The sequence below is a fragment of the Dromiciops gliroides genome, chromosome 1 (assembly GCF_019393635.1).
Source record: "Dromiciops gliroides isolate mDroGli1 chromosome 1, mDroGli1.pri, whole genome shotgun sequence".
Taxonomy (NCBI): domain Eukaryota; kingdom Metazoa; phylum Chordata; class Mammalia; order Microbiotheria; family Microbiotheriidae; genus Dromiciops; species Dromiciops gliroides.
The window spans coordinates 656,352,290-656,377,148 of record NC_057861.1 but is presented as its reverse complement, the minus strand read 5'-3'; the positions used below and the strand labels follow the sequence as shown (position 1 = coordinate 656,377,148).

At 41.8% G+C, this 24,859-nt stretch overlaps 1 protein-coding gene across 2 annotated transcripts in view; it reads right to left on the bottom strand.

Annotated features, from left to right (window-relative positions):
• Positions 1–815: 815 nt before the first annotated feature.
• ADAMTSL1 (ADAMTS like 1) overlaps positions 816–24,859 on the bottom strand; it is a 1,070,304-nt gene continuing 1,046,260 nt past the window's right edge. For both annotated transcript variants that reach the window (XM_043978110.1, XM_043978111.1), the window contains 6 exons: positions 20,498–20,710; positions 18,263–18,443; positions 11,711–11,918; positions 8,560–8,669; positions 6,214–6,434; positions 816–3,599 (listed from right to left, as the gene is read on the bottom strand). In XM_043978110.1, coding sequence (XP_043834045.1) covers positions 3,493–3,599; positions 6,214–6,434; positions 8,560–8,669; positions 11,711–11,918; positions 18,263–18,443; positions 20,498–20,710 — 1,040 coding nt within the window. In that variant the 3' untranslated portion in view covers positions 816–3,492. The remainder of the gene's footprint in view (positions 3,600–6,213; positions 6,435–8,559; positions 8,670–11,710; positions 11,919–18,262; positions 18,444–20,497; positions 20,711–24,859) is intronic.

Below are 24,859 nucleotides of genomic sequence, written 5' to 3'. Positions count from 1 at the left end.
GGGTTGTGGCAGTTCTTTTCTTGGCATTGACTCAGACCACAGATTACTGCTACCTTGACCCCACACTCCATTATTATAAGTATGACCCTCATTTTATAGGCTAGGAATTAGATCTCCAGTGAGTCATTGTCAGAGGCCAGATCCAATGTCATTGCTTCTGACTTGTGGTGCCCATGCTAGAGAACTTGTTGTAGAGTCAGAGACCCTGGGTTCGAATCCTGCCCCTTCCCCTTATTTCCAGTGGGACCTCTGGCGAGTCACTTGACCATTCTTGGCCTCCTCAGTTTCCTTCTCTCTCAAATGCAGAAGATGGGTTAGGCTCTGGGTTTACTTTCAGCTCTGGCCCTTGGATTCTATGATAAAATAAGCTGTAGGGTCCCTTTCAGCTTTCAATCTATGATCCTTTGTTTATGCCCACCTGCTTCTAAAAGGCAGTGTCCTGTGAAGTATTTCCCTTTCCCAAGAATGTGGTTGTCTGATTCGTAGGCATCTATGATCAGTTTCTCTCTACCTGAGTAAGTCCAGTATTGTTTTCATTTGTTTATTTATTTATTGCCTTTCTTTGTATCCCAATCATTTAGCATAGTGCTCTGAGAATAGTAGGTATTTAATGTTTGTTGACTAGTACTGCTGTAAAATGCTACTGACCAAAGAAATGGACCTCTCTTGGAGCCACGTTATGAAGGTGTGTGTGTGGGGGGGGTGGGGGTGGGGGTGGGGGGGTGAGGCTTTTACTCCATAGAACACGGAACCAGTTGGACTTCATAAATAACGAGTCTGACAACAGAATTTAAATAAATAAGCTGCATTATCTGTACAAAAAATATAAATACAGGCTTGTGTTTTTCAGGGAAGAGTCACATCCTTCCACAGTATTTAGCAACCCATATCCTCTTATTGCGATGCTGCCAAGTCACAATTCACAGGACAAACATTTGAAAGTACATTCATTCCATGCAAGAGAGCTCAGGGTTTTCCATTCCAAATTATGGCTCTCTGGGGGTTTCTGCAAAGCATAGTCCCAGGTGCGAAAACCCTACAGGTGAGTTCACTGAAAAAGGTTTCGCTAGTTATGAAATGTACAGTTTCCCACTGTTTTCCATTAGCTACTGAACTAGAAACAATCACTCAATTATTATTAAAGGGATCTGCCCTTCATTCCATGCAAAACTACCATGTCACAAATTAAGCCCCTCTCGTTGCCCAGTCATCCCACGTGTAAGAGTTTACCATATATTCTGTACACAGTGAATGAATGTATTCCAAAGTTAGATGCCAAGTGCCATTTAAAATAGAAAAACATACAATATCACCACCAATTTGACAGGAACACAACTTCAGGAAGGTCATTAAAAGTCCCCTCCCTTCCCCCCACCCCTACCCCTGATAGTTTTATCTGGACAACATCATGTACAATTATTAATATTGCACTTTTTATACAAGAAATCCTAATAAATATACACAAAAGATATACAGACATAGAAGACATTCTCTTTTTATTTTAAATAAAACTTACACTGATTCTAAGTAACATGATTTCTGGGAGCCCAATTCTGGAGGAAGAGGAAGAATGTAGAGAGAGAGACACACATTCTGACCATTCCCTCATTGCTTCATGGGGGAAGGATACAGCAGAGGAACATTGCTGTTGACCTTGATGTCGACTTCCCCAAATGAATTTTAAGGCTGAAATCAGAGCCATGGCACTCCCAGAGTGAAGTTGTGGTGCCTTATTCTTGAGTGGGCAGAGAAGCAGCACTGTGGCTTACTCTAGAGGCACTACCCCTCCCTAGTCATTAACATGCCACGTTTGGCATCGGTGCCCAAGTTCTGCCATAAGGGAAACAGGAAGTTGTTCCAAAACCAGAGTCTCCCAAATAAAGTCTTTTTGTGCCTTTGAAGTCTTTGTGTCGGGGAGCTCCTGGTTGATCAAATGAAGCTTTCTAATACAACATAACATGGGTTACAACCTTGTTTGAGTGCCAGAGCTACACAGGCAGAAGGGACTCACAAGAGCCATTGCCCAAGATACGTCTACTTGTAAGGCACTAAAGGAGAGAGATGAAACTTTCCAGCCCGCACTATTCCATGCATAGCTCCTAGAGCACCATTGGCCAGTCAGTAGAAAGTACCCACTCCTATTAGTCACTTGGCCATCCTATGTGAATGCTGCAGCACAGAAAAGAATGGCCCTAAATGAGGAATGTCCCTTCCCCAGAAGGCTCTCTCATTCCCAAGAGAAGGATTTGGGCATCGACCAAACAGAAAGCACTATGCCAGTTCTGAGGGCTGACTTAAGGGAGCAAAAGCCCACGAGTTGAAAGGACACGTGACATTTTTGAGCCCAGCATAACTGGTTCTTGTGAGGCAGTATTATATCCAAAGGAAAGTGGGCTGGGTTGGGATTGGAGGTTGTGGCTTCAAATCCCAGTCCTGTTGCTCATTGCCTATATGACTCTGGGTAAGTCAACATCTTTGGGCCTTGGGTTTGTCATCTCTCAAATAGGTTGGAGTAGATGACCTCTAATGCTCCTTTGAACTCTTAAGTCCTTGATAACCTCTGACATGGTATTCAGACTGTGTACCTCTAGTTCCCATTGTATACACACACCCTTTCCCTGTCTCTTTCCCCATCTCCTTTGTTTCATAGATAATACTGTACCTCATAACTCTTGATGCTTCTTCCCTAATCTCTTGCACAGTCTACCGATTCATTCCCTTTACAGCCTGCTCTCTTATGACCTTATTTCTTACTTTCTCCCTCAGAGAAGGGGAAGGGCTGGGTTCTAGACTGGTTCTTGTTCAGATCAAAGCCCACTCTTCTTGGTTTCTTCCAGTCATCCTCATTGTGACAAAGAGGACGTGGCAGGCAGATGAGACAAACTGAGACAGTACTGTGTTACACACCCATACACACACACACACACACACACACACACACACACACACACACACACACACTTCTAAAACAAAACAAACACCCTGTTAAGTTGTCCAAGGTTTGTGTAAATACGTACAAATCTACCCCCTCCATTTTCACCCCCCAATTTTCTTCCCCCTGTCTATCGAGTTAACTAGGCATGGTGGAGGCTTTGTCTCCTGGGGCCAGTGGCATCAGTGGTGGCACCTTCTCCTAGCTTCTCTGCATCATCGGAGGGGGAAGCCCCATGAAGCAGCTTGCTTTTTCTGGGCCTGGCTCAGCCTAGAACCTTTTTCTTCCTTTCCTTTTATAATTCTAGCTATTCCTGCCTTTATCGCATTCTGTCTTCCAGAAGTGTGGAAGGGAAAGCTTGTCGAGGCCCTTAAGATTAAGGAGGGGGTCCAGGGAGGGAGTCAGAGGAGGGTGTGTGTGTGGGGGGTGGGGACGGAGGAAGAGGAAGAAGGGGAGGGGGAAATAAATAAATAAAATGAAGAAAGCTCGAGTTCTGTCCCACTTGGTTGCACGAGTCCTTTGTGTGTGGCCAGAGCAGTGCCATCCCCTGCTCCCCATCTTCAGGCTTTGCCGCAAGTCCCACAGCAGCGAGATTTGAACTGGGTGAGTTGGCAGAGTTTCAGCTGCTTCACTTTCTCGCAGTACCTGGTGGTGTCTCTGCACTCCACTGGTAAAGGAGGAGAAGGGGTTGGGGAGAGGGGACAGAAAGGAAACGGTGAAATAAAGGCAAATCGACAAATGCTATTCTGTGTAGGCCAGGCAGGCTGGGAGGGGGGGGGGATGGGGGCGTGCGTGGTTAATGAAATCTGGGTGGGCCAGAGGAGTGCTGTCTTTGTAGCCCCAGTGCCTTACAAATATTAGATGCTTAATCAATCTTTGTGGAATTGATGAATCTGGGCCCAGAATAGGCATGTTTCTCTTTTCCTCCTCCCATCCTCATTCTCCCCTGGTAGTAGAAAAAGCGGGAACGTTTGCTCCCTTCTCTACTTCTCCTTCCCTGTCACCCTCTAGCATAGTCTGTGAAACACAAGCCTGCCTGGGATTGCTCCCAATGCATTTCTACATGCTTGAGGAGTTCATCCTCTCTCACTATGTCATATCAACTTGACAGTGCAAGGGGTGAAGAAGGGGACACTAAGAAAAGGAAGAAGTCCACTATTATCTATAAAACAAAGGACAAAAAATGGCAAATGAGAAAAAAGCAGGTTGTGCCCTCACCACGTCTACAATGTGAGAATGCATCTACAGTGTGTCTTGTGAGAAACATATAAGTATTTGGAATATACTGAAAACTCACTGTAACTCTCTCCTTGGCAGGGGCTAGAATCTAAGCTGAGATGCCAGCCTTTCAGTAAAGCCCCATTGATATTGAGAAGGTGTTAGACTTGAAATCAGAAAGACCTGGGTTCAAATCCCACTTCTGACTCCTATGTGTCCCTGGGTAAGTCACCACCTTTCTGAACCCCACTTTTCTCATCTCTGAAATGAGGAGGAGTTGGACTAGATGACTTTTTTTTTATTAGGCAATTGGGGTTAAGTGACTTGCCCAGGGTCACACAGGACTAGATGACTTCTAAGGTCCTTTCCAGTTCTAGATGTCCCTTTCGGACACCTAATTCCTTTGGGTCTCTTCTACGTAAAATTTCTCATAGTACTTTACCTCAATCATATTCTTCCTTATATTACTAAATTGTATATGTTGCTTCTCCTTAACAGCCTCCCCTTTTCTCTAGATTGTAATTTCCTCAGGGGCAGGGACTGTTTCATTATTCATCTTTCTATGTCATTGCCAAGCACAATGCCAGAGCACAGAAGGGACTTAACTGTTTAACTGAATTTGGATGGATTCACACTGAACGAAGTTCTGCTGTATGTTGAGGTAGTGTCTGACGGTAGATTAATGCCATTACAGCATCCCGTTATTAATCACCGGTACAACTTGTCAGGTAGTTGTGTTCTGTTGTTGAGGACCTGCTGTCTATACTACCAGGAATAATTCAGATCTCTGGTGGCAGTGTTGGCCACGTTACACTGCCCAGCAAATGGATCTGCTGCACACAGGCTACTCAGGAAATATTTGCTCATGTAACGAAGAGAAAACTTTACAGAATAAGAGATAAATTGGTAATGAACTCTGTTAAGGTGTATAGTTTACTTTGCATTTTGTCATTGTTTTAGAATTCTCTTTGCCAAATAATCAGAACAACCAGCTCAATGTAATTACACACAAGAAAAAATTTAACTGCACTCTGTGCCCCCTTGCTTGTCTCTTTCACCATAAGAATATTTTCTTGCTGACATAATAGGAAGAACTGAATGCTTAGATTCATTTTCTGTTCCTTGCTTTTGTTCTATGGTTTCTGTGCTTTTTCCTTGATAGGAAGCATGGCCCTTAGGATGGAAGGGTTTGAGAAGAGTAAAAACCCAAATCCTCAGCTAATACAGACATCCTGTCATGGGCTGGGGAGAATTTGGACTTGGGAGACTGGACTGTGTTCTAATAGAGTAGGAAAGTCAGAGGCAGAAGAAATGGGGTGGAATTCAGGCTCTAGCCCTTACGGACTAAGTGGCCTCAGGCAAGTCCCTTCATCTTTCTAGGCCTCAGTTCTATCATCTGTAAAAAGAAGAGGGGAGGTCCCTTTCAGCCCTCGACTCCCATGAGTCTATAAAAAGGCTATTAAATAGCAAAATGCATGTGTGTGTTGGCACCTTGAAGAGTTCTGGTTACTGCATGGCCAAGAGGGAAGGAAACCAGATAACAGGGATGTTTGTTGTTTCATGGTGAGACCCTGCAATGGTGGTTTTCAAAGTGGACTTCATGGTTTTCTTCTTCGGTGTATGTAACGCTTATTTTAATTGGCAAGGCCTGGCTGCTGCCTGCTGCCCATACGTGAGCTGGATGCTGAGTGTGCTCAGGTTCCCACCAGTTGTTTTCCCCAGAGGAGCCTACCCTCTCCTTTTCTCCAGATGAGGGCTAGAACCCCCAGGTCGCACCCATCATGCTTAACCAATAGAGCAGTAAAGGGAGAACCCAGATTTTGTGGCACATGTGCACTCTAGTTGTATATGCACACACCCTTGTGCACACAGGTGTATGGATTCATAAACACACGCGGAAAAAGGTTCCTTTTGAAGACATTGGTCTATGCAGCCTGGGGATTGTAATCCTTAAGAAAACCTGTTCCATAGCACTAACCACGGGGCCCGGGCCCTTAGGGCTGCCCTCTGGACCCGCAGCCTGGCTGGAATATTGCAGAGGACTCTTTTGGGTTGGAACGTACTGTTTTCACAAGGGGTGATATTGCAGCGCTGCCAGTTGGCGGGGCGGGGTCTCCAGGAACACAGATGCTCTGGCACAGGCTTGTTGGTGCGGATGTGCACACATTCCACTCGGCGTGACTGGAAGCCATAGTTGCCGCACGTCGCTGTACACAGTGTCCACAGGCTGACCCTCCAGTGTACGCCACAGGCTTCTGCCCAGCAATTCTGAGTGCTCACAGGCCTGAGGGGAAATGCACAGGAGGGTTATCAGCATGCTTAGGAGGCAGGAGACAGCATTGCCTTCTGGGAATTTAGACCCCGACCAGAACAACAACTCCCCTTTTCCCTCAGCTTTACATTTTCCCTCCCTACACTCTCTGTTGCAAGGTAGATAGTACAGGTTTTATCATCATTCCCAGTGGGGAAACTGCGGCACAGAGAGGTTAAAGCGACTTGCCCACAGTCACACCACAACTAAGCATCTCCTAACTCCAAATAAAGCGCTCTTTTCACTGTGTCCATGACTGGGGTTACATTGGAAATCATCATTTACTGTTCTGAGACTTGTCCTCTCTATGCCTGCTGAGCTGGGACAAACATAGAGAATGAGCGCTGGGAATGAAAGAAGGAGAAGCCAATTTGGCCCTGTTTTCATTCACTCCCCAGTCACACAGATCCTTCCTAAAGTGACATTCAAGAAGCCTGGATATTAACCTGGGAGCTGTGATGACACAATTAATGGCCATGTTTATCTGTGACCTTGGAGCAGTCACTTTCTGAGCCTTAGTTTTCTTACCTGTGAAATGAGGGGGTTGGACTAGATGACCTCTAAGGTCCCATCCCCCTCTAGCCTTATGCTCCTATGACTGCCTCCTACTAATTATTGTATACGAACATCTGATTAGAGGCAGCTCATGCTGAGTCTACGGTTAGGGAGACCTGAGTTCAAATTTGACCTCAGATACTTCTTACTTGTATGACCCTGGGCAAGTCACTTAATCTTTTTTTGATTTATTTTCTTCAAATATAAAATGAGGATAATAATAACAATTACTTCTCAGGGTTGTTGTGAGGATCAAATGAAACAATAATTGTAACATGCTTGGCACAATGTTTGGTATATAGTAGGTGCTATATAAATGCTTATTCCCTTCCCCTCTGATGCCTCATCATGGCAAGAGGGTAACACTGGGTTCTCTAAGGATAGGCCAGCAAAGTACATGCTCTGTCATCCTGGAAAGGGCTCAAATACTATCTTTGTGTGTGTGTGTGTGTGTGTGTGTGTGTATGGGGGCAATGAGGGTTAAGTGACTTGCCCAGGGTCATACAACTAGTAAGTGTCAAGTGTCTGAGGCTGGATTTGAACTCAGGTCCTCCTGAATCCAGGGCCAGTACTTTATCCACTGTTCTACCTAGCTGCCCCTCAAATACTACCTTAACAATAGAAAATAAGTCTGCAGTCTGAAGACGAGAGGGGTTGGCCATGAGGAGATGAATTTCTTTGGGCACAGCAACCCTCAAAGACCATATACTAAATTATAGAAGCTTCTGTTCAGTGTTGGTTGAGGGAATGGCCATGCTAACAAATTTGGAAATCTTTGAACTACTGAGCCAGGGCAAGCCTGGGTGGATCTGCCTTATATATGACTCTTCTTCAGTGTTGCTGTCTTGGCATCTCAAGGAGGCAGAACCAATATCTGTTTAATGGGTTTTATACAGGTCCTGGATGAAGCAGATAGAGAGGGACTTTGAATGAGAAGAAGGATGCTGACACAAGTCAGTGAGCACATAGCATTCTGATCTGCAATGGACAGGCAAACTGAATGTACCCTCAGACTGAGCCTGGCTCCCAGGAAGATTGCTGAGGGAGAGGTAGGATGCCTGTGCTGAGAAAATGTCTCTTGTGTGACTTGGGGTTAGAGGAGGGTCCTAGGCAACTGTCAATTCTTCCCCCACCCTCTCCAACATGGGAATATTAAAGATCAGTTATGGTTTCCTTTGCCTGAGCTGGTCTTCTGATTGTTGCACTGGCAAGAATAGGTCTTGTTGAGACCTGTTTGGGGCTCAGTGGGTAGAACTCTTTTACCAAATGATGGGGTGGGCACAACCGAGTTCACTCTTGCCTTAGTCTTATCTCCCCAGTATTCAATCTCTGCTTCTCTCTCATTCCTCCCCCCCGCCCCGGGCCTAATCCTTCCCTTCACTGGACTGAGGTTCTGAGACTTTGAAAAGTGAGTGTGAGTGGTAGAGTGAGGTGGTGAAATCCTATTCCTCAGAACTGGAGGGTAGGAGGGAATAGTGAATTTTGCTTAGAAAGCCCTACAATTCCCATTCCTGTGTGACAAAGGGTGTAAGGGTTTTCTTACCTTGGGAGGGAACTACATTGCTCAAGGGGTAAGGAGATTCCATCCCTTGTCTGGCAGAAGACTTGTCTGTGCTGCACGGCCAGGCGGGGTCCGATGCATGGCCCATTACACTGTGGATGAGGGAGAAGAAAGGCATTGTGTGAAAGGCAAAGAGGGATGGAGCCCAACCTCTTCTGTAAGAGTGTCCTTGGTGAGGGGTAGGAGGCATGAGGACCAGAGTCCAGTCTTGCAAATGGGCTTCAGTGCATTCACAAAGACTTGGAGGCACAGGGCCATGGGACTCTTGTATTGTTTCTAGTTCCATACAAAATCAAATCATCTCAAAGACATGAGGGACTAGGAGGGAAAGAGTCATTGGATGGTTAGCACTGTTTTCCATACAGCTAAAATGCACTATATTCTATCATCAAGTGGTTACTAGTTACAAGTGAGGAGCCAGAACAAAAACCTTGGTTTTTTTCTATTCTAGATTGATCATTTGAAAGTATATCTTGCTATAAAGTTTGAAAAATATAAATGGAATATTTCGCCTGGAGGGCATTGAAAACAATATGGCGCCCAGTGAGCTTTTGCTTTTCAAAACCACTTTATTTGCAAAATTAAGAAACCAAACCTTGCCATTTCCCCCTACTTGCCCTTGGTTTCATAGTCTTCAGGTTAAAAACTGGGAAGGAAAAAGAAGGGGGAGCTAAGAATTCACATCCCTAAGACTTGCCAAAATTGGAAAAATAGGAGCTTTCTGCAGTAATCATGGGGCATATGTGAAACCTGGGGTATGAAGGGAATGGAGCTTGGCACACTTGGGAAAATGCCATTGATGAGGGAAACCAGCTAGCCCTTTGGCAATGACTCAGCCCTCTAAGGAAAGCTTTTCTGGGAGCTGAAAGGGATAACCTAGGGTTTAATTCCCCTTATGATAAATGCCACTGTAATAACAATTTCTGGAAGACACCGAGATCACTAGGCTTTAGTCAATGCTCCACACATTGCTAGTTGTATTCAATACAGCAAAAAGACTGCCAGTCCCTTTCTGATCATTATAGTAGGGTGTAGCTTTAGTTTCTTAAGGCAGTGATTCACTTCTGGGCCCTTAAAGGTCCTTTTTTTGGCTGTGATGTTCATAAAACCACAGGGACTTATTTAGGAGCAGGTGAGAAATATCAGCCACAAAGGGCATCAGACCAAGCCAGGTTCTTGAAGGTTGAGGAGGTGTTTTTAATTCCCCAAGGGATACCACCAGCATTATTTCTCCTTCCCTTATTGAAGTAAAGGAGATGGAGAAACAAAAATGTGTGAGTCACTGTTCCAAAGGCATTTTCATAGAAATGTGGGTGTAACTGTTTGGATGGGGGGAAGGGGGTACCCTAGACACACTCTTCTGTCTTAGTGCCTTTGCTCATCCTATTTCTTATTTCCCCCTGAAACTTGTAAAATTTCCATCCATCCTTTAAAAATGGAAGAAACTAAAAGACCACTTCTTTGTTAGTGTAATTATCCCCACACCACACGTGGACTTGACATAGCACTTTGTATTGAAATTCTCTAAGGCACTTATATAATGCTTTTATAATTCCTTGTTTTAGTGGCTTTTTCCTCTGCTAGGCTAGTAGTTCCATAAGGGAGGACTGTTTCTTATGTCTCTTCCATTACTTAGCACGGTATTAAGCCCACAGAAGGTGCTTAATAAATGTTTGCTGACTGAATAACTGAATCTTGAAAGAGAATTCCAAGCAAAAAATGATAGGGCTGTGGGATCAAATAATTAATCACAATCCATGATAGAAGGGGACAAAAGTCATTTCAGGAATGGCCTGGGTAGATTCTTTACTCATTTTTCATTTTGTTGGGAAAGGATCATTAATCTTGCTGAATGTGAACCTGATGTTTCCTCTCCTGATCCTGATGACATAATGCAGAAATCAGAGCTAGTGATCTGTTACCTAATTGGAATCCATCTAACTGCCTGATTAGGCAAGAGGATCCTTACTGAGATTGGAGAGAGTCATAAAAAAGTAGGTTCTTCTAGGTAAGGGAATGCTCAGGATTGGGCAAAATGGATCAGTACACCTGTCTTTGATTATGGAAAATGTTCAATCTGGATGAAGTACATGCAAGGGAATGGGGGAAGCTGGGAAGGGGACATATCCATCCAGGCAGTACAGTTATGATCTGGTAGCAAGTAGCCTTGTCCTTACCTGAAACCCTTAACTATGTGCTGCCATTGAACACGGTGTGACCATACCTCTGCCCAAAATATTAGATCTTTTCTAGCAGAGAACCACAGGGTGTTAACTTGAGAGTGAATGTTTTTCAAAGAATACATCCAAGAACTTCAGGGCCATTATTTCTGGTCAGCTTCATGCTAATGGTTTCCATTTTGCCAAAGGCATCAGTAACTTTGTAGTATTGTTTTCTTGGTTACTTAAAAATGTATTAAAATAATGTTGACTGTAGTGAGCATCCCAGTTGGCAAAACAAGGGCTAGTTTAAAGCAATAGCTGAATCCTGCTGGGAGAAGGAGCTTTGCTTTGGTTATAGTTTTCTTTTTAAATTTAGAAAAACTGCAATATTCCGCCCTCCAAGCTTTTGAGATAGGAATCACATTCAGATGATAGTCTTTCTTTTCTTGCAATTATATCTGACTTATTTTATTTTTATGTATGTGGAGTAGGGCTAGACTTGGAAATGGAACAGGGCTTGAAATGATGTGTTAACAGTATCGAGGTGATAGCTACTGGATAGGATTCATCTTCTTTAACGTTGTCTGGCAGACAATGAAGAGTATGCCCTATGAGAGTTAAGCATGAGGGTGTAGGCACTTGTAGCAGACCTTAGGTGTTACAGGAAAATGTGAAAATCTAAACAGATGATAAGGCAGAGAATAACAGGATGGGTATCAGGAAACATATGATGGGAATGGGAGAGGAGCATTAAAATAGAGAATGAGGTGGTAACATTTGGGGAGTACAGTATGATATTAGGCATGAGAAAGAGTACTTGAAACCTGATGAATGAGAGTTGGGAAAAGAAGAATATTCTACATAAGTAGGGGAGGCTGCAGTTGTGGTATTCTGCTCACACCTTTGTAAGCAACTATAAGCAAACTTACAGGCTTACCTTTAAAGTAAAAAAAAAAAGTCTAGTCCCTTACCTGGCCCCAACCAGAGAAGGCCCATTCCACACAGAGCTGCTGGTTACATGCTTGAGTGTCTACAGGTCGTTTGGCCAGTTGGGAACACATCTCATTGGACATGGGTACTGAGACTCCAGTGGCTTTCAACTTCTGACATGTAACTCGACGCGTCTGGACCCCTCCCCCACAGCTTCGGGTACAGGATGACCAAGAAGTTACCATCCACCTGTTAAAAGGGGGAAACCAAAAGGAAATTTCCAGATGTTCAAAGTTTACCTTCCTCTATGTAGATATAAATTTGGGGTAATCTGGACACATAGATGACCCTTTTCATAACCAATACTATGGTTCTATTTTGTACACAATACAGAGAGTGTGGAATCAACAGGCAGAATTCTCTTTAGATGATTAGACAATGGACCTTTTAGGTCCATTAAAAGATATCCAGAAAACCAACTGTGTCAACTCACGTAAAGATCAAAAGATCCTGGAATCAATCCCTCACCTTGGTGGTTATCATGCTCCATAGATTCTCAAGACCATTAGAAGGGGAAAGAAGGTTTGAATTAGTTCTAGTTAACTTTTACCCCTGCTGCCACTGGAAAGAAATTTACAGTATATTTAAGCTGGTTGGCTTATCTGATTAACTCAACCTAGGAGTCAGCCTGGATTCCTCACTAGCTCTCACTCCCCATATCCAAGCTGTTGTCAAGGTCTGTCAAATTCACCTTTGCAACATGCCTCCCAAATATATCCCTTTCTCTCTTCTTACACTACCACCTGTTTAGTGCAGACCCTCATCACCTCAACCCTTGATTACTGCAATAGCCTGCTGGTGGGTCTGCCTGCCTTAGGTCTCTCATCACTCCAATCTCACTCCACTCAGCCACTAAAGTGATTTTCCTAAAGTGAAGTGACATATCATGTCACTCTATGCCTACTCAATAAACTCTAGTGACTTCCTGTTACCTTCAGGAACCAATACAAAATGCTCTGTTGGGCACGTAAAGCTTTCCATAACCTAGCCCCCTCTTATCTTTCCAGTCTTTTCTCACGTTTACTCTCCTGTACATCCTCTTCCATTCAGTGATGCTGGCCTCCTGGCTGTTCTACAAACAAGATACACACATTCTCTCTTAGCTCTGGGTATGCCTGGAAGGCTCTCCCTCCTTCAGACTATTTCCTAAAATTCCTGGCTTCCTTTAAATCCCAACTAGAAACCTACCTTCCATAGGAAGCCTTCTTTAATCCTTCTTAATTCCAGCACTTTCCCTCTGTGATTTCCTGTTTATCCTGTATATAACTTGCTTTGTATATCTTTGTTTTTGTGTTGTAATCTAATGAGAGAGACAAGCTCCTTGAGGGCAGGGAGGACTGCCTTTTGACTTTGTATCCTCATCACTTATCACTGTGCTCAGTACATAGTAGGTGCTTAATAAATGTTTATTGATTGATCTGATCATATTGGCTTACATTTTCTCTCTCAGTGTAAATCACTTCTTTCATCTCTTAGAGAAAACATAGTTGTTGCTTATCATTTAGGAAAAATCTTGCCCCGCATATCCTTATTATTGGAACTGACAGGTTTTTCCTCTAGTTTATTTTGGGGACGTGCAGTCCCAATGTCAATTGATAGGTTATTCCTACAATTAGTATCTGAGGATGCTACCACTCCGAAAAAGTCTTTTTATAATCATCACTCATTTAGATGACTGGGACTGAGATGGATATAAAAAAATCTATTTTCACTAATAAGCAGAATTTTATGAGGGAAATCCTTTAACAACCTTTGGCCATAAGGTTCATAAGCTTTGTTCAAAGCTAGTGTTTGTCTTCTGTGAACTATGCCTTTGGGGGCCTCTATAAGGAAGAAATCACTTGGGAAGACTCAGAGGACTGAAGAGGCTTAGAGCTGCAAAAGGCAGCTCTAATGCTATGTGTACCTAAGTAGGTGACTTCCTTTATGGCATTCCAACAAGAAGTCACTTAGTCACCCTCTGCTTGATGACCTTCAATGATGGGGAACCCCTGCTTTCTTGAGGCAGACTCTTTATGTTAAGAAGTTTCTCCTTCTATCAAGTCAAAGTCCCCTTCATGGAATCACAGATTCTCCTAATAGGAATAGCTGAGAAAAGATCATTTCTGTGATACATCTGCCAAATGGCCATCCAGTCTTTGCTTAAAGATCTTAAGTGAGGCAGAACCCAGCAACAACTGAAGCAAGGCATCCTACTTTTGGGTCGTTTTAATTGTTAAGAGAGAGAGTCAGCATGGCAGAGTGGATAGAGAGGCAGCTTTAGACTCAGAAAGACTTGTCTCTAATATATATTAGTTATGTGGACCATGGGTAAACTTCCAGTGGCCCAGGCAACTTTCCAAGTCCATGTTAAAGACACTCTTTCATTGGAGAGTTCCACATGTAGATCATATCTCAGAATACTGTCCCACACCCTCAAAATGTTAGCAAGTTTTTCCTTTGTAATTTTCACCCACTGCTCTTAGTTCTACCTCCTGTGACTGAATGGAAACAAACAAGTTTTATCCTCCTCCTTTGGCATAACAAGTGCTTGACACACAGTAAATGCATGACTGACTGATAGCCCTTCAAACTCTTGTTAGATAGTTATCATGCCCCAACCCCTAATTTTGCTCTTTTCTAGTACATACCACCCTTGTCCCTTCAATGAGGCTTTCTCAGATAGTATAAATTCGAGGCCCTTTATCATCTTGGTTGCTCTCCTGGATACTCTCAATCAATAAATGCTTATTAAGTTCCTACTATGTGCCAGGCACTGTGCTAAGTACTGGGGATCTAGAAAGACTGTCTGCCCTCAAGGAGTTCACAATCTAGCAGGGGAGGCAATGAACAGACAATTATATACAAACAAGCTAAATTAAGAATACATAGGAAATAATGGAGGGAAGGCACTAGAATTAAGATGGGTTGGAGAAAGGCTTTCTGTAGAAGATGGGAATTTTAGCTGGGACTTGAAGGGAGCCAAGGAAGGCAATAGGCAGAGATGAGGATAGAGAACCAGAGAAAATGCTCAGAGCCAAGAGATGTGCCCATGATTGAACATGATATTGGTCGTACCAAGGCAGAGTATAATAAAGGACTGCCACTTCCTTAGTCCTAGACACCATGTATCTCAATGCCACCTAAGATGCTTTTTTGGCACTCTCATGTGGTTGACTCATATTAAGCTTGCAATAGTGTATTAAAATTCTTAGATTGCTTTCCAGTGAGACATTGTTTAGTTCTGCTTTTTTCGTGTTGTACTTGTGAAATTCATGTTTCTGAACTCAAGTGAAAGAATCCCTATTTCATTTCATCACATTTGATTTTATTCAATGCTTTATCCTATCAAGATATTTTTGAATTCTAACTTATTTAGGGAGTTATCTGTCCTTCAAAACTTTATGCTCTCTGAAAATTTAATAAGCATGCCCTCTATGATTTTATCAAGTCTCTGACAAAAATTCTAAAGGATACTGCAAAACATAGATTCCCAGGGTACTCCATTGTAGTCTGCTGTCCACACTGATACTAAACCATTAATTATTACTATCTGTGAGGTCTAGCCAATCCACCAATTCTGAATCCACTTAATCATACTACTATGTAGTTGGCATCCCTTAAATTTCCTCTAAAAAACAGCATGAGAGACTTTTACGTTTCACTAGAATCTAGGAAATGAATTGTCTCTAGCTTTTCTCTGATATCAGTTGAGTAATCTTACCAAAAAAAGAAATAAGAATGGTCTACCATGATGTTTTTTTATTAAATCATGCTGACCATGAAATGATCACCATTTCCTTGTCTAGATATTAATTAGCTATTCTTATAATACATCATTCAAGAATTTTGCCAAGAATTGAAATCATGCTCATTGGCCTATAGTGTGTAGACTCTAGTATCTTCCTTTCCCTCCCCACCCTGAAAATTGGGACAGTTGCCCGTTTCTCATCTTGCTGTACTTCTCTCATTCTCCTGAAGCTTTCAAAGCTCACTTACACTGGGTCAGTCAGTGAGCACAGCTGTCAGTTCTTCTTTCAGTCCTTTAAGAATGAAGTCCATCTGGGTTTAGTTACTTGAACTTGTCAAGGGTGGCTAGTTGCTCACCTATGATCTCCTTATCTTGGATAGATATTTTGGATATCCCCATTTGTTATTTTTCTTCCATCCTTTTCATGCCAAAGATCATTTTGGCAAAGAAAACAGAAGTGGAAGCCTTCCTGAAACCCACTGCTCCTCTTTGTCTTCAGAGGCCAAGCAGACTCATTCTGATTCTTCTTCTATGAGACAAGCTTGTAAGTACTTGAAGATCTTTCCAGTTCCCCACAAGTCTTCTCTTCTCCAAGATCAACCTCTCTAGTTTCCTTGTGGGATCCTCTTTTGTATGTCTTATAATTCCCTTATCATACTGGTCTCCCTTCTCCTCTTCATGTCCTTCAGCTTGTGGAGTCTTTCCTAAAATGGGGCATTGAGCTCTTGACACATTACTCTGGATGTGGTGTCAGTGTGAGGGGAAAAAAGTGGAAACATAAATAGACAAAAATTGTTCATTGCTTCTTAGCTACTTCATTCAGCAAAATAAGGTTTGGCTTTAACCTTTTGAGAAAAAGTCATGTTGATGGGGAAGAATGCCTTCTTTAAGCTTTTATGAGGGACACCCTTCTTATCTCTAAGGAACAAATATAAACCTGGTTTCCTCTGTCTAACCATGATTCCACATGTGTTGGTGAGAAAGAATGACCAGGGAGACCCTTTTATTAACTGTGGATCATCACTGTGTTTTCTGCATAAAAAACTGTAGAAATTTACATTGCTAAGTATAAGAAATATTTAACCTGAAGAATGATAAAAAGCAAAAGAGGTGGTGATATTTCCTTCCTGGAAAAGTGGGATTTTGGAAGAAGATCCCTGGGGAAATGTGGAACAAAGTGGTCATTCATTTTGCTAGGAAATCTAGGTTTGTGGTAACTTTGCATACTGTAGTTGCCTTGGAGAGAAGATTCCTCTGTACATGGTCCCAACCAACAATCCAGCTCAGCAGAAATGCCCACATCCATGATTACTTGGGAAGCAAGCAGGAGGTACTTTTAACACTCCTTAGGGGCATTGAAATTCAATCAGACCTATCCATTATTATTTCATTTACAGGAGTAAATTAGGCTGATTGACTCCAACCGTCACCAAATCAAATTAAAAAGTTCCTGGCAAAGAAAAGATCTCTTCTTCATTTCACACAGCTTGGCAGGGCTGAATTTGCAGCTTCTTATGTCCCTGGTGAATCTCAGGCCTACATTTCAATCCACTTTGATTTCCAAATATCCATTTCAGCAATTTCTCAGGAGCTGGGGGTGGGGGGTGGGGAGGAGGCACAGGCTGTGTTACAGTTCAGGAAGGGTATAAAAGGACATTAATCATTCCCGTGGAAATGTTCCCGTCAGCAAGTCAAACTGCTGATATTAATGAGTGTGTTTCATATTTCATTGAGTCTCTCCTGGTTTCAACTGTTCCTTATGACTCAGCTGGCAAAAGACAAAACAGTCGCCCTAAGAGGTGAACATCTTATGAAAAGGTAATAAAATGGCATTGTAGCAGTCTGTGCCTAGTCCTGCTGCATCTGGGTACTGACCCACCATATTTAACCAGTATGGCCCCAAAACAATTGAATTCATTCCTTTCCCCATTGATCAGCACCCTAAAATCGGGGAGGGGGATGCTCAGGGGATTCATTCTTTCTCTTGAGACATAGAGAGGAGACAAAAAGCTAAGAATGTGCGAGTGCCCATCAGCACTAATGTTGGAGTAGAAAGATAACGATTGGGTAAAATAATCATAGGGTTCTACTGACTATTGAGTTGTACAGTATGCTGCCAATGATCCCCAGAGGGACCCAAACCTAGAACATGCAAATCTTTGGAGTTATTAAGAATGATAGGGACAGCTAGGTGGCGCAGTGGATAGAGCACCGGCCCTGGAGTCAGGAGTACCTGAGTTCAAATCCGGCCTCAGACACTTAACACTTACTAGCTGTGTGACCCTGGGCAAGTCACTTAACCCCAATTGCCTCACTAAAAAAAAAATAAGAATGATGGAGGATGGAGATTTACTTTAATTTTAACTAGGTGTTGTGTCAGAGGATGGCCTGAAGAAATAAATGGATAGTATCTTATCTAAACTGGTTTATCGATTAGTAAAGTTATTAAGAGAAAAAAAAAGTTGCAAGGCTCTTCTTGCCTTCCAAGCACCATAGCTGAGAGTATCTTATGAATTAGGCAGCTGCTGGATAGCTTCCTCAGAAGAAAGCTTGCTATGATGAAAAGTGCCCTGGATTTAGTCCTAGAAGATCCAAGTTTGAATCATGCCTCTTTGTGACTAGTCTCTTTCACTCTCTGAACCTTAGCCTCCCCATGAATACAATGGAAGGGTTGAAATAGCTAATCTCAAAGGCCTTTTGGAGTGCCAAGTCCCGTGAACCTAAGATATGAAACCCTAGCTCTGGGCTGGAGCAACATGGCTTAAATGAAGTCCAACATAGATACTTGGCCTGACAGACTCACCGTGATGGGCAGTCTCTTCGGTTGCAGGCTACGGGTTGCACAGCCGGCTTAGTCTTTCCTGTACAATGTGAAGGGTTGACCTCAGTACTATTTAGCATACACTTCAGCTGGAGCTGTTGAACTCCTTTGTTCCCGCATGAAGCTGAACATCCCACCAGTTTGTCCACTGACCACCAGTATTCTGCAGCAGTCACAAGGTAAAATGGGAAGATAGCCCTGGGTTACTTAGAGTCACTCTCTCCCAGTAGGTATAACTGTTAAGCCCCCTCCCATCATGCCAAGTTTGGTTTTATGGGTCATACTTAAACAAGAACTTTTCTTTATCATCCTCTCTCCACCCCAAAATGTTACTCATTTCTTCAGATGAAGATATTTTAAATTTACTAATCATTTATAATCAGGTCTCAGCTAGAGGACGACTGGATTACCAGATCTGAAGTACTAGAACCCTGGTTGGGCCATGGCATTTAATACCTTTGTGACCTTGTACAAGTCACTTTATTGGTATGTGCCTCAGTTTCCTTATCTGTAAAATGAAGGGGCTGGATATTATAACAAATGATCTCTAAGCTTACTCAGAAGAAATGGATTTTATAAATCACAAACTTTATATATAACTGTTAAACCTAAGAAATTCTTAATTTATATTGTATGAGATCATTCAAGCAATAAGTGCTTATTAGGCACACACCATATACCAATCACTGTGATAAGTGCTGGGGATTTGAACTCAGATGTGGGGAACTATGGTTTGTTTTGATTTCTTATGTTGTATATGTGTGTGTAGGTTGGGGCAGGAAAATATTTAAAAATACTTGTGGGCTTGTAAATTTTTAGTGCTTCATTTGCAAGATGATGCCATGCGAACTGCAGATCCCCACTAGCTGTTGAGGTGAGCAGGGTAGGGGAGGGCTGGCCAGCAGGGAAACCGATCTTTATTTTTCTGTCTATGAAGCCATGTTATTGTGGGGTAAGTAAGTGGGAGCAGGGGCTTAAGGGGGAAAAAGAGTTTTATGGGCTTGGAAATTAAAAAAAAAATTTCCAAGGCTACCTTTCCATATTGTCATCCAACTGTTTCCTTTCCCCCAGAACCCTGCATTTTGGAAACACGTGCAGTGGAATTTCTCTTTGAAGTGTCTCACACAGGCCTGCAGAGAAAACTAGATGTGCCAAGCTAGAGGTTTCTAATGGGTTTCTATAGAAAGGCCCAATTGCACTTTGTCTCACTGTTTTGAAACCTATTGTTGCTAGTACTGGGAGAGTGCAAAGGGCTGCCTGATGGCACCCCTGATACCCCCAAGGAGGGTAATGCTGAATAACAAGCTCATGCTACAAATTCTAATACTTATTCTAGATGGAAGTTTCCAGACAGGGGCCAGGACGGGACCATTTGTCAGGAGAACAAGCAGACAAAACCTGCATTTCAGTCCTTTTTGTTATCTTTACTAGAAATGAACATGGAGGAAATACACTGAGGTTGAGCAAAAGGGCCACCTTTGATATTCACCCCTAACTGTAACTTTTAGGGCAGTGAAATGGGTATTTTAAATGTGTACCCCATTCCTATATACTGCTTGAAAGGGTGTTTGTTTCAATTGCAAAATGTCCAAAGTAGACTCAGTTGATGAAGGTTGAGATTTTGTTTAGGGTTCAGTCTCTAAGGATGTCTATTAATCAGAAATAACGATAATTTCTGATGCTTTACCAGAATTTGAAAACTCTATTTGGTTCTCTATGTTGACTTCTTAAGAAATCAATCCCAGCTCTTGACACAGTTCCTGGTACATCATAAGCACTTTATAAATTCTTTTTATTCATTCATTAATTGAGCATGGCATATTGGTTAGAGGGCTTACCTTGGAGTTGGGAAGGTCAGGGATCAAGTCTGATATATTTGTGTGTGTGTATACGTGTGTGTATATGCATATGTGTGTTTGCATGTATGCATGTATATGTAGGTAGGTATGTGTAAAATATATATGTAGGTATGTATACATGTATATGCGGCACATATATTTATATGTCAATTACACCCATACACTAGCTATGTGACCATGTACAAGCCCAAAAGTCTCTTAGAACCTTTGGCAGATCTCTAAAATTATAATTTACAGATGAGTTGCTGAACTGTATCAGTGGAGAGAATTTCCACATCAGTGTTTCTGCATGTTGATAAAATCACAGGTTGAACAAACCACCACCCAAAACAAACCATAGTACAATGCTATTTCTTACCTTGGATCACAAGAGATGCCTTCTGCACTAGCATTCCAGCCTCATTCTGAGCTAGGCAGCTGAATTCACCCTGAGACCCTCCACTGATGTTTGTAATCTGAAGAATCTGCCCAGCTGCTAATATGCGGTATGTTGGGTCTGCTGATGTGGCAATAGGCTGATGGTCATGGAACCAAGTGATATTAGGCGTAGGATGGCCTTTGACTGGGCAACCTAGAAGGAGGTAAGGCAAGAAGTAAATCTTCAGCAATGTCTGTCTGTCTGTCTGTCTGTCTGTCTGTCTGTCTGTCTGTCTGTCTGTCTCTCTCTCTCTCTCACACACACACACACACACACACACAGGCACAAATCTTTTTTTTTTTGCCTTAATTGTTGCTATAAAGCCATGGCTTTTGAATTGATGGAGCAAAAAAGATATTTGAAAACATCCTATCTAACTTTTATTTTGATTAATCATGCCTAATGTAAACCCAAACTCTGTCCTAGCATGGTGCTTTGCATGGAGTAGGGGCTTTCTAAATGTTTTCTGAATGAATAGCCCTTTATGTTCTTGATATTCTTTACAATAGACCCTTTTCTTTGAAGTAGGTTTATTTATAATGTCTGCCCATGTCATGGAGATGTCATAGCAATTAAAAAAATAACTACTGAATTAAAAACTGTCAGAAGACAACATGTTTTTTAATTAATTCAATCATAAGTGTCTACAAATTAATTATATTCATTTCTCATGAGTTTAATCATTTTTTATTTGCTGAACAATATCTATCTATTCCTGTGTTGATTTTACATGGGGAGAATGGCCTTTTAACACAAAATAGCAGGAAAAATCATAAGGATCCAGTAATGTTTGCAAAGACCAAGCTTTAGCCAGTATACATTCTGTTTGAACCCTTTTTCATAGAAGGACACTTTTATATAAGAGTTTTTAAAAAGTCCTAAAAAAAGACTAGTATATTCACTGATTTGCCTCTAATTGTGATCGGCAGTGATGGGAGGAATGTCCATAATGGATGAAATTGTATCTAATGATACAATTATAATAATATACTTCTGGTATGCCATTACTTCAGGGCCACTACAGTGATGCATCATCAAAGAGAAAGTAGGGAAATAAGTTAGAAAAGATGTGATTATTCACTGGGGGTCATGGTATATCAGTTATATTTACTCTGTAAGTAGGATGATAATTCTGGGAACAGGAATTTAGTGGGACATTTTCTTTTTTTTTGCGGGGCAATGGGGGTTAAGTGACTTGCCCAGGGTCACACACAGCTAGTAAGTGTCAAGTGTCTGAGTCCGGATTTGTACTCAGGTCCTCCTGAATCCAGGGCCGGTGCTTTATCCACTGCACACCTAGCTGCCCCTTAGTGGGACATTTTCAGTGAAGAAGGGAACATTGTCTATTACTGGCATCTCAGGGGAAATGACCACCAGAGACAATAGTGTTTTTTCATCTAGGCTGCATTGGCTACTATCGAGATGAGATCTAGAACTAGCTTAGGTAGCATAAGAGGTGAAGAATCTAGTTTCACCAAAGGCCAGAACCAGACTTACCAACTTGTAAGTGGATTTAATCAAAACAGAGGGAAATGGGTTATTTCATCATAATAGATCTTCCAGGGGATAGACCCATTGAGTCATCCCGGAAGGGTGAATATGGTGACTGCAGAGGACTCTAGGATAGTCTGGTGCTTAAAGGAAGAATCACTGGAGGCCTGATAAGGAAAGGTCCTTCCCATCCAGGGAGTCAGAGGCAAGACGAGAACTCTGAAAGAATGGATCCATAAGGATTTACCCTGCCCCACCCCCCCAGCTGTTTGCATGGAGACATGGGAGGACCACAGTGAGTACTTAATACTAGAGATGGCCTTGGCAGTGTCTGCTTTTATTGGGTCTGTAAATAAGGTGTATATTTTATCATGTGATGCACTGGAAAAAGCTAGAACTCTGTAGGTATTGTGTGGTATAGTAGAAAAAGCAATGAACTTGGCATTGGGAAATCTAGGTGTGAGTCCAGATTCTGCTACTTGCCACTTGTGTGACTTTGGCAACTTCATTGGGCCTCAGTTTATTCCTTATTAAAATGGAGATAATAATAGTTGTTCAACTAACTTCAAGGAGTCATTTTGCGACTCCTATGAGATATGTAAATAAAACACTCTGAAGCCCTTAAAGAGCAGTACCAATACTAGCTATTATCTCGTATCATGGCTTAGGTGACCTCTTGACTTGACTCATCAATCCTCCCAAAATATTTGAAAAGTGTCAAATTCTTCCAAATTGCATCTTCTTGGGGTCAGCTTCAAGGATTCCTCCCACTGGTATCTGTTAATAGTCTCACAAAGTGTGTGTGTGTGTGTGTGTGTGTGTGTGTGTGTGTGTGTGTGTGTGTGTTGGTCCAAAGGAATTGACCTTCTCAAGGGCAGTACTAGTAACTAAGTTCCTTTGAAATAGTCCTTATTTGAAGTCATGTAGCATTTTTTTCTCAGAATGAGTGTTTAAAAAGAGATATAATTTCCTTCTGAACAGAGCTGGTATTGTACCTTTCTTTGTAGTTCAGTACCTAGTATTTCATATATGTTTATTGAATTTTAACTTGTTGATCCAAAGCAGCTTTACTAAAATTTTAATGATAGATTTAATATATTTCTGGACATATATCCCTTATCTTATTTCAAAAGTGCACCTTTTCAGGCTTTTGGATAACTCATATTTCTAGAGCAGTTTAAGGTTAAAACTCTTTCTTCATGACAACCCTGGAGAGAATGTAGTACTGTTATCCTCTATTTCAGATGAGTAATCTGAAAAGTGATTTGTGAAAAGGGAAGTGATTTGACCAGAGTCACATAGATATCAAAGCTGGGATCTGTACATGGGTCTTTCTTGATTCTAGGTCAAGTATTCTTACTTTTCAAGAAAAGGGCAGTGGGTAGGCATATTTTTTTCTATCAAATTTGCTCCTTACAAAAAGGAATTGTAAGCCCTGTAGATATCAGCCAAATAAAGCATTTTCTTTAGTGTCTAAAGGAGTTTGCTTGCCTTATAAGTTGACAGGTGAGAACATGGCCATCCATGAGTTACCAGGAAGTACTTGGCCAGAAGAACTGCCATATATACTTCTAAAGGTCAATTCTTCCTACTCTACTAGGAATGATTTTTCTGAGTGAGTAATTGGGAGGAAGTCTGAGACAACAACCTGAGGCTGTTTTTTAAGCCTGATAATATTACTGGTGAGGTATGCCAGAAACCACAGTTTTCCTTAAAAAAAAAAAAAAGACAGGTTTACATAAATATGAAATGTGATCTGAGGGGACATGTTCAAAGAGAATCACCCTGAGGTCATTCGGTGTCTCCCAGTCTCCTACTGATTTCCTTCTTCCTCTCTTAGCAACCAACTTCACCAAATAAGCCCTGAACTACAAGTGCAGAGATCACTAAATTTGGGTTGATGTTTGGATCTTAGCTCCACTACTTACTCTACATGGGATCTTGGGGTAGTTATTTAAACTTTGGGGCCTCAGTTTTCTAATCTGTAGAAATGAGGAGTTGGGGTTAGATCAGGGTTTTTACCAGGGTCTATGGACCCCCCCAAAAGATGCATGGATAGATTTTAGGGAGTCTGGAAGCTTGGATGTGAAAAATAATCTTTATTTAAACATAATTGGTTTGTGTTATAATCCTAGGCATTTTACTTTATGCATTTAAAAATAATTTTGAGAAGGGATCAATAGGTTTCAGCAGACTGATGATACAAAACAGGTTAAGAAACCATGGGTTAGAATATTTTTAAGGTCCTTTATAGCTCTAAATTCCATGATCCTAAATCCACTGAGAGATGGAGATGGGGAGCAGAGAGAGAAGAGAGAAGACCCACCATGAACTGGGCCTGTGGAGGTAGCAGAAAAAGGGTAGCTGTTACATGGAATCTCAGAACATTAGAGCTAGGAAAGACCAGAGACCTTAGACATTAACTAGTCCAATCCTTTCATTTTATAGCTGGTCAAGCTATAAATTGTTCAAAGTTGCAAATTTAATATGTGACAGAGACAGGACCATAATGCCTTCAAATTCAGGTGTATTAGAAGATCTAGAGCTGGTGCTTTGAGTAGACTTCCTGGAGGACATGAATTTGGGTCAGAATTTTGGAGGAGGGGGTTAATAGTAATAAAAAACAACAACAACAGAGCACTAAGATGGTGCCTTTTTCTCCACTTAGGTGGAATGCACTGATTGATGATCTTAGGGGTTTCCTGGGATATCAATCCCCAAATTTAAAAGAACACAGTACTGCTAACATATGTCTCTTGCTTGGAATATATTTCCCTTCTTTCTTTGCTAATTGAAAGTCTTCAGGGTTCA